This window comes from Podarcis filfolensis (genome assembly GCF_964270895.1).
Source record: "Podarcis filfolensis genome assembly, chromosome: 8".
NCBI classification, from domain to species: Eukaryota; Metazoa; Chordata; class Lepidosauria; order Squamata; family Lacertidae; genus Podarcis; species Podarcis filfolensis.
This window is the reverse complement of record NC_139611.1, coordinates 10,755,630-10,772,545: the sequence shown is the minus strand read 5'-3', so window position 1 is coordinate 10,772,545 and position 16,916 is coordinate 10,755,630. Positions and strand designations below refer to the sequence as shown.

Genomic DNA, 16,916 nt, shown 5'->3' with positions numbered 1-16,916 from the left:
GAGGTTACAGGGAACCAGACAGAGGGTCTTCTTGGTAGTGGCACCCACCCCGTGGAACACCCTCCCTTCAGATGTGAAGGAAATAAGCAGCTATCCTATTTTTAAAAGACATCTGAAGGCAGCCCTGATTAGGGAAGCTTTTAATGTTTGAAGTTTTATTCTGTTTTTAGTGTTCTGTTGGGAGCCACCCATAGTGGCTGGGGAGACCCTGCCGGATGGGTGGGGTATAAAGAATAACATTATTATTATTATTATTATTATTATTATTATTATTATTATTATGACTTCTGATCTCTCACCTCTGTCCTGTTCAAGGGGAAATGTCCCTTCTCTGCCGTCAACATCTTTTATTGACTCCTAAAACTGGGGCACTAAAAGCAAGTGACGGTCAAGTTCAGGGCCAGGGGTTCTGTGACCTTGCAGACACTGTCAGACCACAGTTGCCAGGGCTGAAGGGGGCTGGAATCGGAGCACCTTTATTTATGTCAGGGATTTATACGCCAGTCCAAAAACCATCTGCAGGGCCACAGATATTCCCCAACCCTGAATTAGACCCTCACTTGCCCTTACTGCCCCGAACTTCCTCCATTGCCACTCTGCCTCCCAAGAATTGATCAGAGATGCAGCTTGACAATATTCGGAGTGCCGCAGAATCCTGAACTAGACCATCGTTTGCCTTTACTGCCCCAAGCTACATCTCACCAAGCGCAGTCTTCTTTTAATTAAGGGTTGAGAAACCCACAACTCTCTGGATGTTGTTGGGCTCCAACCATCATCCCTTACTGTGGGGCCAATGCTGGCTTATGGGGCTGTTCAGAGTTCGAGTCCAGCGACATCCTAAAGCTTAGGGGAAAGTATTGCTGTCTACAGGAGGGATCAGTATGATGCCCTGAAACTTTCCCAATCTTTCGAGAAAGCAAGGGTTAGAATCTAAGAGAGGATTCTATCACTGAACTGGTCCGACAAGTTTATTTGTAAGATGATGGCTTTAGTTGGCCATTTAAGTGTCCTCATTGGCATCCCCAAAGAATGAGCCAAGCTATGAGGGATGGCTCCCTCCAGGCCCATGGCTGCTAGGTAGGAGAACAAGAGCCAGAGAGCTGAGGATGGAAGATGGAGACCCAGAGACCTGCCTCCTCTGTGCTGGAGCCAAAGCTGTGATTAATGAAGATTCAAGATGTGTTGGGGTGTCAGCACTGTGAGCCCTCCATCTCATGCTGAGGTTGTGCACATGTGTGAGTCAAACTGGATACAGCGTTACGTTGGTTTCCAAATGCCTTGGTTCCCAAACGCCGAAAACCCAGAAGTAAGTGTTCTGGTTTCTGAACATTTTTCGGAAGCCTTACGTCCGACGCAGCTATTGTTTCCAGGGCGCCTGTACCAATCAGAAGCCATGCCTTGGTTTTCGAACATTTTGGAAGTCAAAGGGACTTTTGGAACGGATTAAGTTTAGCGATTTTGTTTTTGCTGCTTATTTTGCGTTTTTGTTTTTGAGGCTTTTTCGGTTCATTTGTTTCTGTGACTTTGTGGGACGCAGTTCAGCTACGGATTGACTGATTGTGTGACTGTGGAAATGGATAAAAGCCCCCCATCCAAACAATGACTATCATCAGTGCAGGTAAGAAAAAAAAAATAATTTTCATTTTTATCATCTACAATACTGTCTTATTTATTTTATAGTACAATACATTGATTATTGCTTTCATTTTATGGATCCGTGGTCTCGTTAGATAGTAAAAATCATGTTAAATGGCTGTTTTGGGGGTTGTTTTTAAAAGTCTGGAACGGATTAATCCATTTTGCATTCCTTTCTATGGCAAAGCGTGCCTTGGTTTTGGAACACTTTGGTTTTGGAACGGACTTCCGGAACGGATTAAGTTTGAGAACCAAGGTACCACTGTATCCTAAAGACACCATCATCTCTGCCCAAGGAAACTGAACTCTGGGAAAGCTCCTGGAGGCTGCTTGGAGATTGGGGTGGCTCATATATAACCTAGAGTCCAGACCAAAGAGGAGCCTGTGGTTCACAAATGCCATTTTAATTCACAGCTGTTGCCTATTTCACTAGTGATCTCTGCAAAAGTCGGGAAGTTTCTCCCCCTCTCCCTTCATGCTTCAGCTGGCGAGTTTAAAAAAAGCAGCACTGCAGCACCGCACATTACCATTAATGGCCATGAAAATCAGACTGCTGGGGTTTTATTTCTAAAACCCAAGGTGTCTCTGATTAAACCCGCTGAGAGGAAATGCCTCAGGGTGCCTTTACGGGTCTTCTTGTGCCTAGAGGCAAAGGCAAGGCACTCTTATTATATTCAGAGGCAATCTTTTCCTGGACAGTTCACATCTTCAGAAGCTGATGTCCAGGACTGAGCCCTGAGAGGTGCTTTGAGAAAGATTTTCCTTTCACTATAGGAACACAGAAGCATGCCCTGTCCTGAGACAGGGTCCATTTAACCTAATACTGTCTACACAGGCTGGCAGCAGCTCCCCAGGCAGGAGACATTTGCAGAAATTCCTGGAAATGCTGTGGAGATACTGCTTCCTTCTAAAAATAAGGTCATAGAATTATAGAATTGTAGCCATTCTGAAGGAAATTAGCCCTGAGTGCTCACTGGAAGGACAGATCCTGAAGCTGAGGCTCCAATACTTTGGCCACCTCATGAGAAGAGAAGACTCCCTAGAAAAGACCCTGATGTTGGGAAAGATGGAGGGCGCAAGGAGAAGGGGACGACAGAGGACGAGATGGCTGGACAGTGTTCTCGAAGCTACAAACATGAATTTGACTAAACTGTGGGAGGCAGTGGAAGACAGGAGTGCCTGGCGTGGTCTGGCCCATGGGGTCACGAAGAGTCGGACGTGACTAAACAACTAAACAACAACAACAACCAAATAGTTGGAAGGGACCACAAGGATCATCAAGTCCCGGGAATGCAGGAATCTTTCATCCAAAACAGGACTTGAACCCACAGCCCTGAGTTTAAGAGTCTCATGCTCAGATCTGAATAAAGATTTGATCTGAATAGAAACATAGGAACCTGCCTTATCCCAAGCCAGACCCTTGGACCAACTGCTTCAGTGTTGCCTACACTGGCTGGCAGCATCTTTGTACAATTTCCATCGGCAGCTGTCCCTGGAGGTGCTGGGGAGGTTGGACCTGGAACCTTCCCCACTCCAGACAGCTGCCCTGACCTCATCCTGCTACCTTAATGTCCCTCTGTGCTGGGAAAAAAGATATGAACCGGGTGCCATGCAGGTCCAAGGCTGAACAGTGCCCTTGGGGGCTCCTGCAATAGCTGGGATCCAGCCCACTTGGAGACGGGGTGGGTGGTATTTAAAGGCTCTGCCGCTCATTCTCGCTCTCCCAGTCAGTCGGTCGCTCGCGCCACAATGTGGAGGTTCTTCGTCCCATTCCTGTTGGCAGCTGAGGGTAAAGTCCACACCCCGCATGCAACCTAGGAGCCCACCTCCTCAATTCACCTGAGACCACCACCGTGCCTGTAGTCATTTTTCATACTGGGCCTCCCCCCGCTTGGTGGACTGTGGTCTTGAGAGCAGTAGGGTATAACGTAGCAGTATAATGTAGATTCCCTTGTTTGCTTTGAGAGCAGAAATGTGGGGGAACGCGTCTGCTTTGGCCCTGATTCCAGGGGCTTGGAGCCAGTTGCAAAGCTAGCATTGGGGTAAGGTAAAGGGTAAAGGGACCCCTGACCATTAGGTCCAGTCGTGACCGACTTTGGAGTTGCGGCGCTCATCTTGCTTTATTGGCCGAGGGAGCCGGCGTACAGCTTCCGGGTCATGTGGCCAGCATGACTAAGCCGCTTCTGGCAAACCAGAGCAGCGCACGGAAACGCCGTTTACCTTCCCGCCAGAGCGGTACCTATTTATCTACTTGCACCCGGGGGTGCTTTTGAACTGCTAGGTTGGCAGGCGCTGGGACCGAGCAACGGGAGCTCACCCCGTCGCGGGGATTCGAACCGCCGACCTTCTGATCAGCAGGTCCTAGGCTCTGTGGTTTAACCCACAGCGCCACCCGCGTCCCTAGCATCGGGGTATTTGAGGCCTAATCTGGAGCCACCCTAGCTTCAGACCCTCCAAGTGTCCCTATTTTCCTGGGACAGTTCCGGATTTACAAAAGACTTTCTGACACGATCCCAGAATGTCTCCCTTTTCCTGTCCTTATTTTCATCGGAGAAATGTCCGAGGATATGGAGTTATCCGACCCCCAATAGGGAAGGGGGTTTCTTTGGGGGTTTTTTAAAAAAAGTTTAATGTTTTATCATGTTTTTATATATGTTGGGAGCCGCCCAGGGTGGCTGGGGCAACTAGGTCAGATGGGCGGAGTATAAATAGGAAAAAAATTATAGAATAGGATGTCCCTATTTTCATCAGAGAAATGTTGGAGGGCATGTGGGTTGCCTTCCCCGCCTTGCAGGCAATCGCAGGGAAAGTGAAATCTGCAGGAAGATTTGGGTAATTTCCATCAATGACCCCCCCAACGCAAACTGCCTTCCTCTCTCTCATCAGTTTATGGCTGCGGACAACCTTCTTATGCCCCCACGGGGAGAGTGGTGAACGGCGAGGATGCTGTGCCGTACAGCTGGCCCTGGCAAGTAAGTACCTCCATGGGGGGCGAGCATTGCCTAGTGGTGTCATCTCATCTTAGTGTTCTAGGTGCGCAGCCTGGGAGTCATTTTGGACTCACAGCTGTCCATGGAGGCGCACGTCAATTCTGTATCCAGGGCAGCTGTCTACCAGCTCCATCTGGTACGCAGGCTGAGACCCTACCTGACCGCGGACTGTCTCGCCAGAGTGGTGCATGCTCTAGTTATCTCCCGCTTGAACTACTGCAATGCTCTCTATGTGGGGCTACCTTTGAAGGTGACCCGGAAACTACAACTAATCCAGAATGCGGCAGCTAGACTGGTGACTGGGGGCAGCCGCCGAGACCATATAACACCGGTCTTGAAAGACCTACACTGGCCCGCCCGTTTCCGAGCACAATTCAAAGTGTTGGTGTTGACCTTTAAAGCCCTAAACGGCATTGGCCCAGTATACCTGAAGGAGCGTCTCCACCCCCATCGTTCTGCCCGGACGCTGAGGTCCAGCGCCGAGGGCCTTCTGGCGGTTCCCTCATTGCAAGAAGCAAAGCTACAGGGAACCAGGCAGAGGTCCTTCTCGGTAGTGGCACCCGCCCTGTGGAACGCCCTCCCATCAGATGTCAAAGAAATAAACAACTACCTGACATTCAGAAGACATCTTAAGGCAGCCCTGTTCAGGGAAGTTTTTAATGTATGACATATTAGTGTATTTTTGGTCTTTGTGGAAGCCCCCCAGAGTGGCTGGGGAAACCCAGCCAGATGGGCCGGGTACAAATAATAAATTATTATTCTTATTATTATTCTAGACCTAGGAAAGCGGAAGGCTGACTGGAGCAATTGGGGGGGGGGCACTGGGGAAACTCCCCTACGAAGAACAACTAACGGTTCGGGAGACTTCATTTTAGCTGTGGTCACATCCGCATAAAGTTCGAAGTTTCTTCCCATTGTTATCCGCACAACCATCCTGTGAGGTAGGCCAGGCTGAGAGAGAAAGCGATTGGCCCAGGGTCACCCCAGTGACCTTCATGGCTGAGTGGAGATTTGAATCCAGGGCTCTGAAGTCCTCGTCCAACGTTCTTAACTGCTATCACATGCACCGACAGTCTGGAATCGCCCACCGTCCCAGACCTCTTGAGGCGGTGTGGGGAGCCTTTGGCCAACCAGATATGGCTGAACTACACCTCCCATCATCCCTGTTGGAGGCAGACTTGGTTCACCCTCTGAGTGGACTCAGCACGTGTCCCCCGGCACATGCCTCCACCCAAGCACAACACTTGCCCTGTTCCGGGCACTGGTAACCCATGCTACACCACTGGCTGGGGCTGCTGGGGGATGCAGTTCGACGACAACTGGACAGCTGCCCCTGTTCTTGAGGAACGGAGCAGGAAAGGTCTAGGAAAGTCCTTTCAGGGAAAAATGTTGAAATATACATTTATTAAGAAACCAGAGGCCTTTCTTCTTGGAATAACAGGTTTGGAATTGCCCAAGAAAGATGTTAAATTATTTTTGTATGCCACAACGGCCGCCCGAATATTACTTGCTAAAAATTGGAAAACACAAGAACTACCAACAGTGGAAGATTGGCAGATGAAGATGATGGACTTTTCGGAGCTAGCTGACCTGACTGGAAGAATCCGCGATCAGAAAGAAGAGGTGTTTCAAGAGGACTGGAGGAAATTTAAGGACTATTTGAATAAATATTGTAATATAAAAAATTAGAAATTACTTGAAAGAAACAAATAGGCCTAGGATTAAACTAAGTTATAATTAAATAAATGGGATTTAGAATGTTAAGAAAAGTGAATAAGATGGACTATAATTGGAAATTGTTTCAGTTTAATAAGGATATTGGAAAGCTGTTACTTTTAATTACAAGGAAACTCAGAAGGGAGGGATTTGAGGAAGTCAACCAAGATGTTTAAAAGGTTGGATTTGTGAAGAATTAAGTTTGTTGTTATTGTTTATCTGTTTATTGTTCCCCTTTTTTCTTTTTTCTTTTTCTTTTTCTGTTTTTGTGTATCATTTTGCTTTGTGGTTTGTGTTATCATTGTGGAAAATCTAATAAAAAAATTATTTTTTTTAAAAAGGAAAGTCCTTTCAGGTGGGGAGCAAAGGAGAAGACCTCCCAGCCTGGCCAGATCTCAGCTCCTCCATCATCTACGCTCTCTTCTACAGGTCTCCCTGCAATATGAAAGCGGAGGACAATTCCACCACACCTGCGGAGGGACACTCATCGATGCCAACTGGGTCATGACGGCCGGACATTGCATCTCGTAAGTGCGGTCTCTCTCAAGGCGTGTCGGAGCCAAGCACTGAGCACACCCATGAAACAGGGGTAGGAACCCGGGGGCCATGTGGGCAATCAACGAAGGGCCACATGGACTGCTAGGAGGGCCTAGAGGGCAGGGTAATGGATTTGACGCATACCTTGGTACCTTGAGACCACACAGGCAATCACCTGAGAGTCGCACAGCAGTGGGGGGCAGCGTCAGAGGGGAAAACGGGTGAAGAAGCAGATATATTTCTTTAAAATTTGGATTGTAGAGTTGAAAGGGACCCTGAAGATCATCGAGTCCATCCCCCTGCAATGCAAGAATGTGCAGCTGTCCTAGACCTGTGCACTTGGTGTTATCAGCGCCATGCTCTAACCAACTGAGCTATGCTGAAACATTTACAGTGGTACCTTGGTTCTCAAATGCCTTGGTACTCAAATGTCTTGGTTCTCAAACGCCTTGGTTCCCAAACGCCGAAAACCCGGAAGTAAGTGTTCCGGTTTTCAAACGTTTTTCAGAAGCCAAACGTCCAATGCGGCGGTTGGCTATTGTTTCCGGAGTGCCTGCACCAATCAGAAGCTGCACCTTGGTTTTCAAACATTTTGGAAGTCAAACGGACTTTTAGAACAGATTAAGTTTGGCGCTTTTGTTTTTTTAATTTTAATTTTGATTTTAATCATCTACAAAGCTGTCTTATTTATTTTATAGTACGGTACATTGATTATTATTATTAATATGGGACGCGGGTGGCGCTGTGGGTTAAACCACAGAGCCTAGGGCTTGCCAATCAGAAGGTCGGCGGTTTGAATCCCCGTGACAGGGTGAGCTCCCATTGCTCGGTCCCTGCTCCTGCCAACCTAGCAGTTCGAAAGCACATCAAAGTGCAAGTAGATAAATAGGTAACGCTCCGGCAGGAAGATAAACAGCTTTTCCGTGCGCTGCTCTGGTTTGCCAGAAGCAGCTTAGTCATGCTGGCCACATGACCCAGAAACTGTCTGCGGACAAACGCCAGCTCCCTCGGCCAGTAAAGCTAGATGAGCGCCGCAACCCCAGAGTAGTCCCCAACTGGACTTAACAGTTAGGGGTCCCTTTACCTTTTTACATTGATTATTGCTTTCATTTTATGGATCAGAGGTCTCGTTAGATAGTAAATATCATATTAAATGACTGTTTTGGGTGTTGTCTTTAAACGTCCAGAACGGATTAATCCATTTTGCAGTATTTTCTATGGGAAAGCGTGCCTTGGTTTGGGAACGCTTTGGTTTTGGAACGGACTTCCGGAACGAATTAAGTTTGAGAGCCAAGGTCCCACTGTACTTCATAAAATTTGATTGTATAAAATGTCTCACAATGGCTTACAAAGTAGATAAAGCGATAACATTTTACAAAAACGAGCAGAAATAATTTGAAAACGTCAGAAAGGTTTTAAAAAATAGACTTAAAATCAGATTAAGACTGGCACTGACTTTCCGAAAGGGCTTGTCTAAACCAGAGTGTTTTTGGCAGGTGCTGAAAAGAGTACCGCAAAAGCACCAGCTTGATCTTCAATAGGCAGGGAGTTCCTACAGTGAACTTACATTCCAGCCACACAAAAGCCAGAGGGTTTTTAACGCACCTCTCTCTTCTCAGACCATCCCGCAAATACAAGGTGGTTCTGGGTGACTACGACCGGAACAAAGAGGAAGGACCAGAGCAGCACATCCTGGTGAACTCAGAGGACATCTATGTGCACCCTGGCTGGAACGGCAACTGCGTGGCTTGTGGGTAAGCAGAAGGAGAAGGGCACTTATCTTTTTTCCTATATGAAAATGATACACCATTGGTAAGTCATAACTCGGGTTGAAGTAGCTTTGGGATAAGTATTTTTGGGTTGCGCGCTGCAGCGGCCTGGAAGTAACGGAGCGCGTTACTTCCGGGTTTCGCCGCTCACGCAAGCGCAGACAGTCAAAATGATGTCACGTGCATGTGCAGATGCGGCGAATCGCAACCTGCGCATGTGCAGACGTGCAGATGCAGGTTGCATTCGCTTCTGGATGCGAACGGGGCTCCGGAATGGTTCCCGTTCGCATCCAGAGGTACCACGCTATTTAACACCAAGTAAAATTGCAGTGGAAGACAGGAGTGCCTGGCGTGCTCTGGTCCATGAGGTCACGAAGAGTCAGACATGACTAAACGACTAAACAACAACAACAACAAAATTGCTAATTTTTACAGGTGGTGCTGTGGGTTAAACCACAGAGCCTAGGGCTTGCCGGTCAGAAGGTCGGCGGTTCGAATCCCCGCAACGGGGAAAGCTCCCGTTGACATAGCTGCTAACGTTTCCCTTTTTTAAAGGGAAATTCCCTTATTCTGAATAGGATTCATCGCAAGAAAAGGGAAAAGTTGACAGCTATGCCTGTTGTTCGGTCCCTGCTCCTACCAACCTAGCAGTTCAAAAGCACGCAGTGCTAGTAGGTAAGTAGGTACTGCTCCAGCGGGAAGGTAAATGGCGTTTCCGTGCGCTGCTCTGGTTTGCCAGAAGCGGCTTAGTCAGGCTGGCCACATGACTCGGCCAATAAAGCGAGATGAGTGCCGCAACCCCAGAGCCGTCCGCAGCTGGACCTAACGGTCAGGGGTCCTTATACCTTTACCTAAAATTGCTAAAATGTACAAAGCAAGTTCAAATTTGTGTTGGGAATCAGTGGCGTAGCGTGGGTTGTCAGCACCCGGGGCAAGGCAAGTAATTTGCACCCCCTAACCCGTGGATTTGCGCCCCCTAACCCGTGGATTTGCGCCCCTAACCCTAACCCCCAGATGTTGCGCCCGGTGCGGCCGGCCCCCCCTGCACCCCCCACGCTACGCCACTGTTGGGAATGCAAAGAGAAGGAAGGTACTTTTTATCATTTTATCGTTTTCTTTAATTCATTGTACCGTATATTATTTCCCAGGAAGACTTTGGCCGTGTACATGGCCACCACATATGGTAAACAGTACCCTGTTTGCCTTTGTATTTGACCCAGAAACTCCAGCGGGTGCAGAATGCCACAGCGAGACTCCTTACGGGGTCCTCGCTGCGGGATCACATTCACCCGGTACTATACCAGCTGCACTGGCTCCTGATGGAGTACAGGATCAGGTTCAAGGAGCTGGTTTTAACCTTTAAAGCCCTATACGGCCTAGGACCCTCGTACCTATGGGACTGCCTCTTCTGTTATGTCCAATGGAGGACCTTACGGTTTTCAAATAAAAAGTCTTGGAGGTCCCGGGCCACAGAGAGGTTAGGCTGGCCTCAACCAGAGCCAGGGCTTTTTCGGCTGTGGCCCCGGTCTGGTGGAATGCTCTGTCACAAGAGACTAGGGCCCTGTGCGACTTGACATCTTTCCGCAGGGCCTGCAAGACAGAGCTGTTCCACCAGGCCTTTGGCCAAGACACAGCCTGCCTCCCTCCTTTGGCAATCCTCACAGACCTCTAGCCCAATGGTTGCCATTAATCTGATTTGAACTGATTTTATAATGAAATGATTTTAGAATGTTGTATCATTTTACTGTTGTTAGCCGCTCTGAGTCCGGCTTCGGCTGGGGAGGGCGGGATTTAAATAATTTATTATTATTATTATTATTATTTTGAACACAAAACCTCCTCCTCCTCTTTCAGGGATGACATCGCCTTGCTGAAGCTTTCTCGCAGCGCAGAGCTCAACGACAAAGTGCAGCTGGGGTGCATCCCGCCCCCGGGAGACCTGCTCCCCAATGGATCCCCCTGCTACATCAGCGGCTGGGGGCGCCTCTACAGTACGTTGCATTTCTCTCCCCCTTTTTTTGGTCCTCTGAGAACTCCAGGGGGGATGCGTATGCGGTACTCCAACTTCCTGTTTTATTCCCACAACAACCTTGCGAGGTAGGTTAGGCTGAGAGCAGAGACGTAGGAAGGTCAGGTGGTACCCGGTGTGGAAAATTTCTTGCCACCCCCCCATACATTGATTTTTATTTTATTTTTTGCCTGCAAAAATGGTTTTACGTTATTTCATATTTTCTTACAAAGCAATAATAATAATAAATAATAATAATAAACTTTTATTTATATCCCGCCCTCCCCGGCCAAAGTCGGGCTCAGGGCGGCTAACATCAGATACATAACATTGGTATAAAATCAAATAATAATTAAATTACCTCCTAAAAACACGTCAAAATCTTTTTTGCTTTTTATTTTCTTTATCTTCTTTCTATTATATTTTTGTGTTTAATTCTGATGTAACTATCTGTAATATATGTAAGATGATATTTTAAATCTATAAAGGCGAATTAAAAAAACCAAAAAAAACCTTGTCAAAATCAAATTAAAGTCTAATTAGATGGCTTTCCGCAGGGTTAGGGTTGGGAACAGTAAGCGCTCCACTGAATTGAAATTTCAGCCTTCCCGACATAGGAAAACGGCCAAGTAAACAGCTGTTTTCGTGGAGGAGGGTCAAGATATTAACCGATATGCATGAAATTTCATATATTGCTATATAATCCCTAGTGTAGTAAGATAAGACCTCTGGAGCAGGCATTATTTTTTTTAAGTGCTTTATGAACCGCCCTAGTAGGGCAGCAATTGTTCCTTGATAATTTGTCACCCCTCCATAATGGAACTTGAAACTGTTCTTAACCTGAAGCACCACTTTAGCTAATGGGGCCTCCTGCTGCCGCTGCGCCGCCGGAGCACGATTTCTGTTCTCATCCTGAAGCAAAGTTCTTAACCCAAGGTACTATTTCTGGGTTAGCGGCGTCTGTAACCTGAAGCGTATGTAACCTGAGGTACCACTGTATTTCCCCCAACCCCTTCCATTCTCTTCCAGCTGGCGGGCCTCTCCCCTCCATCCTTCAGCAAGCCCTGCTCCCGTCGGTGGACTATGCCCACTGCAGCCGGCCAGACTGGTGGAGCTACACCGTGAAGGAGACGATGGTCTGCGCCGGGGGAGACATCCGGTCCGGCTGCAACGTCAGTAAACCGCAAAGAAGGGGCTGGCACCGTATAAGGAAATAGCTGTGCTGAGCGATGGAGCCCCATCCCCAGCTACCCTGGGGGCAAGACAGTGGAAGGCAGAAAGGGCTGGTCGTAAAACTATAGTATTGTAGAGTTGGAAGCGACCCTGTGGGGCTCGAACCACCAGCCTTCTGGTTAGCAGCCACTGAGCCACTAGTGTTCCCAAGGAGGGAAATGTAGGAGCCTGCCTTTTTCAGATTGTTTAAGGAAACATTAAGGGACACAGGTGGCGCTGTGGGTTAAACCACAGAGCCTAGGACTTGCCTATCAGGAGGTCGGCAGTTCGAATCCCCGCGACGGGATGAGCTCCCGTTGCTCGGTCCCTGCTCCTGCCAACCTAGCAGTTCGAAAGCACGTCAAAGTGCAAGTAGATAAATAGGTACCGCTCTGGCAGGAAGGTAAACGGCATTTCTGTGCACTGCTCTGGTTCGCCAGAAGCGGCTTAGTCATGCTGGCCACATGACCCGGAAGCTGTACGCCGGCTCCCGCGGCCAATAAAGTGAGATGAGCGCCGCAACCCTAGAGTTGGTCATGACTGGACCTAATGGTCAGGGGTCCCTTTACCTTTTAAGGAAACATTATAGTATATAGTACAGGCATGTCCAACCGGTTGGTTGCGATCGTGGGGTGTCCCCAGCCAGTCCTGGTCAATCGCGTGATCCTGATCGACTGGCCCAAAAATAAAATAAATAATAATAATAATAATAAAGCTCGACAACTTTGGGCCTTTCTCCCCCAACTTTGCTGATGGCCCCCCACAAAAAGCTCAACAACTTTGGTCAATCCACAATGGGTAGATCACTGCCAGTTTTTTTTATAGTGGGAGTAGATCACAGTCTCTTGTGAGCTGGACACGCCTGATATAGTATATTATACTATGATATTATGGTACAATGAACTTGTGAGCAGGATTTGAGCTACGAGCAGCAGAAGGAATTAGATTATAATATTGTGGTTCTGATTTGATAGATAGAAGACAGGGTGCAGAAGGGGTAAAACAACAAGTCCGTGGAGAACAGGGTGGGAAGTCGAGAAAAATAAAAGACGAAATTGTGTTTTGACTGCATGTGTTAAAAATGTTGAAACTTAATGAAATATAATTGGGGGCGGGGGAGGAAGGAAGGATTTCCAGAGGAGCCACTGCCTTTAGGCAACAGGCATGTTGTGTATTTAAAGGCATGTTATTTCCCCTAAAGAATGCAGGGAACTGTAGTTAAGGCTGCTGGGAATTGCAGCTCCGCAGGGGGGAAACTACGGTTCCCAAGATCCTTTTGTAGAGTGAGCTTTGCAATGTATGGAAGGGACGCAAACCCAGTCTTTCGCACGAGAACGCAGCAAAGGGTCTTGCGGCACTTTGAACCTGGAGCAGGGAACCCCTTCTCAACCAGGGGGGACCACATTCCCTTCTGGGCCACTTCCTGGGGGTGCCCTGCGCCGTTGGTGGGTGTGGCCAGAGGCAAAGGTGGGCGGAGCAATAAAGGTCAGATTTACTTTTGAACTCTAGCATTGTAGAGTTGGAAGGGACCCTCCTGGGTCATCTAGTCCAACCCCCTGCGGGGCAGCAATTGCACCCTAGACTCGTTTCTACAGGGACTGGTTGATTCAGTTTGCGTTATTCATTTTGCAATCTTCAGCTCGTGGGCGGTATATGAATTTAATAGATAGTATACAAGTACTAATGATCTACCCTACTGCAGAGCTATAGACCTCACCTTTTATTGCCCGGGGTGCAGCTTTCTTTAAAAAAATAAAAAATAAAAAATGATTTATGCCTTTCAGATTTATACATTTCACTAATTTTACAATCATTTTAACATTTCCAAACTGAGAATAAAATATAAAATATTGATAGATGCAAAAGAAAGAGGTTTTTCCCTGCAGGATATGAAACTATACTATGAGGCAGCCTGTCTTTGCTGGTTGAAGGAATGGATTGACATTAGAGAATTCGTGTATTCTAGACTTGGAAGGTCGTGACAATATTTTTGGTTGGCATGCATATTTATGGTATGAAAAGGCGAAAGCTCATAAAGGATTTACAAATCATATAATTAGGGGGGAAATTGTATAGAGTATGGGATAAATGCAATAATTTCTTCGAGGCAAAACCACTTTGGCTCTCACCATTGGAAGCTGTAGCGGTAAAGGAAAAGAATATGATAGATGGGTGGACAACTTATAGAAATTTATTAAAACAAGAGGGAGGAGAGTATAAATTAAAAGACTTTATTTTTTCTATTTTTTTATTAATTTTCCTAATTTATAACAAATATAACACAACACAAACTAACAAAACATATCAACAAACAAAACAAACATATAAAGCTTCTTGCTATTAAAAATCCAAATTACTTTCCATTGTTAAGTGACTTCCTCGAATCCTTCCTGATTTTCATTAAATCTCATTTTAGCAATTTTCCAATATCCACTTTCTAATAAAATCAACTTATTCAAATTACTAACTTCCTTTCTTTTCATAATATTCTCAATCCATAGTATTATACAATTCAACATACTTTAATCCTAAACCAATTTAGTACTTGCAAGTATTTCCACTTACATTATATTATAATATTTAGCAAAATATTCCTTAAATTTCTTTCAATCTTCTTGATGTTCCTCCTCTTTCTGATCGCAGATTCTTCCTGTAATAAATTAAAAGACTTTAAGGAATTATCAGGGAAGTTGACAACATGGATATAATATCATCATTTGAACGGGTTGCGGCTTTTGAGACCCTTTTCACACCTCGCCTATTATTTCAGGGTGACTCCGGAGGCCCCCTCAACTGCCGGGCTGCTGACGGGAGGTGGTATGTCCACGGGGTGACGAGTTTTGTCTCTGCCTGGGGGTGCAACACCTTGAAGAAGCCCACCGTCTTCACCCGTGTCTCTGCTTTCAACAACTGGATTGAAGAGGTAGGTCCTGCATGCCAGGGCTCTGGCGGGGCACCAGATCGTTCTTTTACGAATAATTATAATTAATTGCATCAACTGAACGTGGAGGGGAGAACTTTGGCAGGACATTGGGTGACTCCCTGTCTGAAATCAAAGGTGGAATTTTACAGCTTCATCAGAAGAGTTGAGAACTGTTATGTACTGAAGTTCCCACCCTGGGCCAGCCGGGGGATACTGTAGATAGTTTTCACTCAGGTCCACATATGCAAATAAGGGATCGAAAGTGACGTTCAGTGATTGGATAGTTACAGAAAGTTGTTACAGTTACGTTGTACTGGAGCTCTATATAAGCAGGCCGGCTGAACACTTCAGTTCAGTTCTGTTCTGGCCTGTAAATAAACAAGAGCTGTTTGAAGAATCGCTGTGTTGTCTGATATGTTCACCCACAACTTAACAAGAACAAAGAGACAGACCTCTCCAGAGTAATTCTGAGTCAACGAAGGAGATCAGGAATAATTAATATGGACATCATATTTGATAAAGGAATGAAGGAACTATCGGTGGAAATTAAAACCTCACACAGGAAGAAGAAACGAGAACTTCATTTGCGAATTTACAATTTACTATATGTGTTGATACAAGGGACACGGGTGGCGCTGTGGGTTAAACCACAGAGCCTAGGACTTGCCGATCAGAAGGTCGGCGGTTCGAATCCCCGCGACGGGGTGAGCTCCCGTTGCTCGGTCCCTGCTCCTGCCAACCTAGCAGTTCGAAAGCACGTCAAAGTGCAAGTAGATAAATAGGTAAACGCCGTTTCCGTGCGCTGCTCTGGTTCACCAGAAGTGCCTTAGTCATGCTGGCCACATGATCTGAAAGCTGTACACCGGCTCCCTCGGCCAATGAAGCGAGATGAGCGCCACAACCCCAGAGTCAGCCATGACTGGACCTAATGGTCAGGGGTCCCTTTACCTTTATTTGTGTTGATGCGAATTGAAGTTAATCATTGTAGCTGTGGTATAAGGGGTTTTATCAAGAATGCGTTGTATTTGGTTTGGGCAATAATGTGGAGGCAGAATTAAAGGGAATCGGACCCTGAAGTACAGCACATGGGAAGCCATCCAAAATTTATAATTGGCTATGTAATTGATTTGGTTTCCTAATAAGCCAATGGCCAATTTAGTCCTGTATCTGGTCCTCACAGTGGCCCACCACCATGCAATTAAAGCACATGGTTCCCCACTCCAATAATCCTGGGAACTATAGTTTAAGGGTGCCGGGAACTGTAGTTCCCAGGGTTCTTTCTGGCGAAGCCCCATGCTTTAAGCATATGGCGTGGATCTGCCCAAAGATCTCTGGCACATTTCCTAACACTGCAACTCTCTCTTTTTTTCTTGCAGACCATTTCCAGCCATTAATGTCAAGCAGCAGCAACTGCAGCCGAATCCCTTCCTTGCTGGATTCTTCAGAATAAAAATTTTAAAATGCACTCACCTGCCTACCGTCTCTTTCTCTCACACACACCTTTGTTGCTTCTCTGGACCAGCCCTACTGTTAGGCAAGTGAAATATACTCAGAGCCGAGAGTGGATTTCATGCTCTTTATTCAGCTCATAGTGGTGAGGAGGAATGGAAGTTCCCCCATAATGTCTGCTTTATATACATTATTTACACAATGGGCCCCACGTGATTGGCTAATTCTGGGATTCTCCTGTAGGCCAATCAGGTTGCAGATTCACTTCCACCTGGAGCTGGATTGCGTGGTTCCTGTGGACCAATCAGACTGCTGCATTCTGGATTCTATTGTTCTAGGACTAATCAGACTGCTGCATTCTGAATCCTATTGTTCTAGGACCAATCAGACTGCTGCATTCTGAAGCCTATTGTTCTAGGACTAATCAGACTGCTGCATTCTGAATCCTATTGTTCTAGGACCAATCAGACTGCTGCATTCTGAATCCTATTGTTCTAGGGCCAATCAGACTGCTGCATGCTGAATCCTATTGTTCTAGGACCAATCAGACTGCTGCATTCTGAATCCTATTGTTCTAGGGCCAATCAGACTGCTGCATGCTGAAGCCTATTGTTCTAGGGCCAATCAGACTGCTGCATTCTGAATCCTATTGTTCTAGGGCCAATCAGACTGCTGCA

At 46.6% G+C, this 16,916-nt stretch overlaps 1 protein-coding gene across 1 annotated transcript; it reads left to right on the top strand.

Moving 5' to 3' along the window:
• The first annotated feature begins 3,369 nt into the window (after window positions 1-3,369).
• On the top strand, window positions 3,370-16,237 carry LOC310769845 (proproteinase E-like). The gene is made up of 8 exons (XM_083629675.1): window positions 3,370-3,424; window positions 4,522-4,607; window positions 6,771-6,868; window positions 8,498-8,632; window positions 10,502-10,638; window positions 11,685-11,827; window positions 14,638-14,790; window positions 16,167-16,237. Exons 1-8 carry the CDS (start codon window positions 3,385-3,387, stop codon window positions 16,182-16,184), a joined length of 810 nt encoding a protein of 269 aa, XP_083485801.1. The 5' UTR covers window positions 3,370-3,384; the 3' UTR covers window positions 16,185-16,237.
• Window positions 16,238-16,916: the final 679 nt, after the last annotated feature.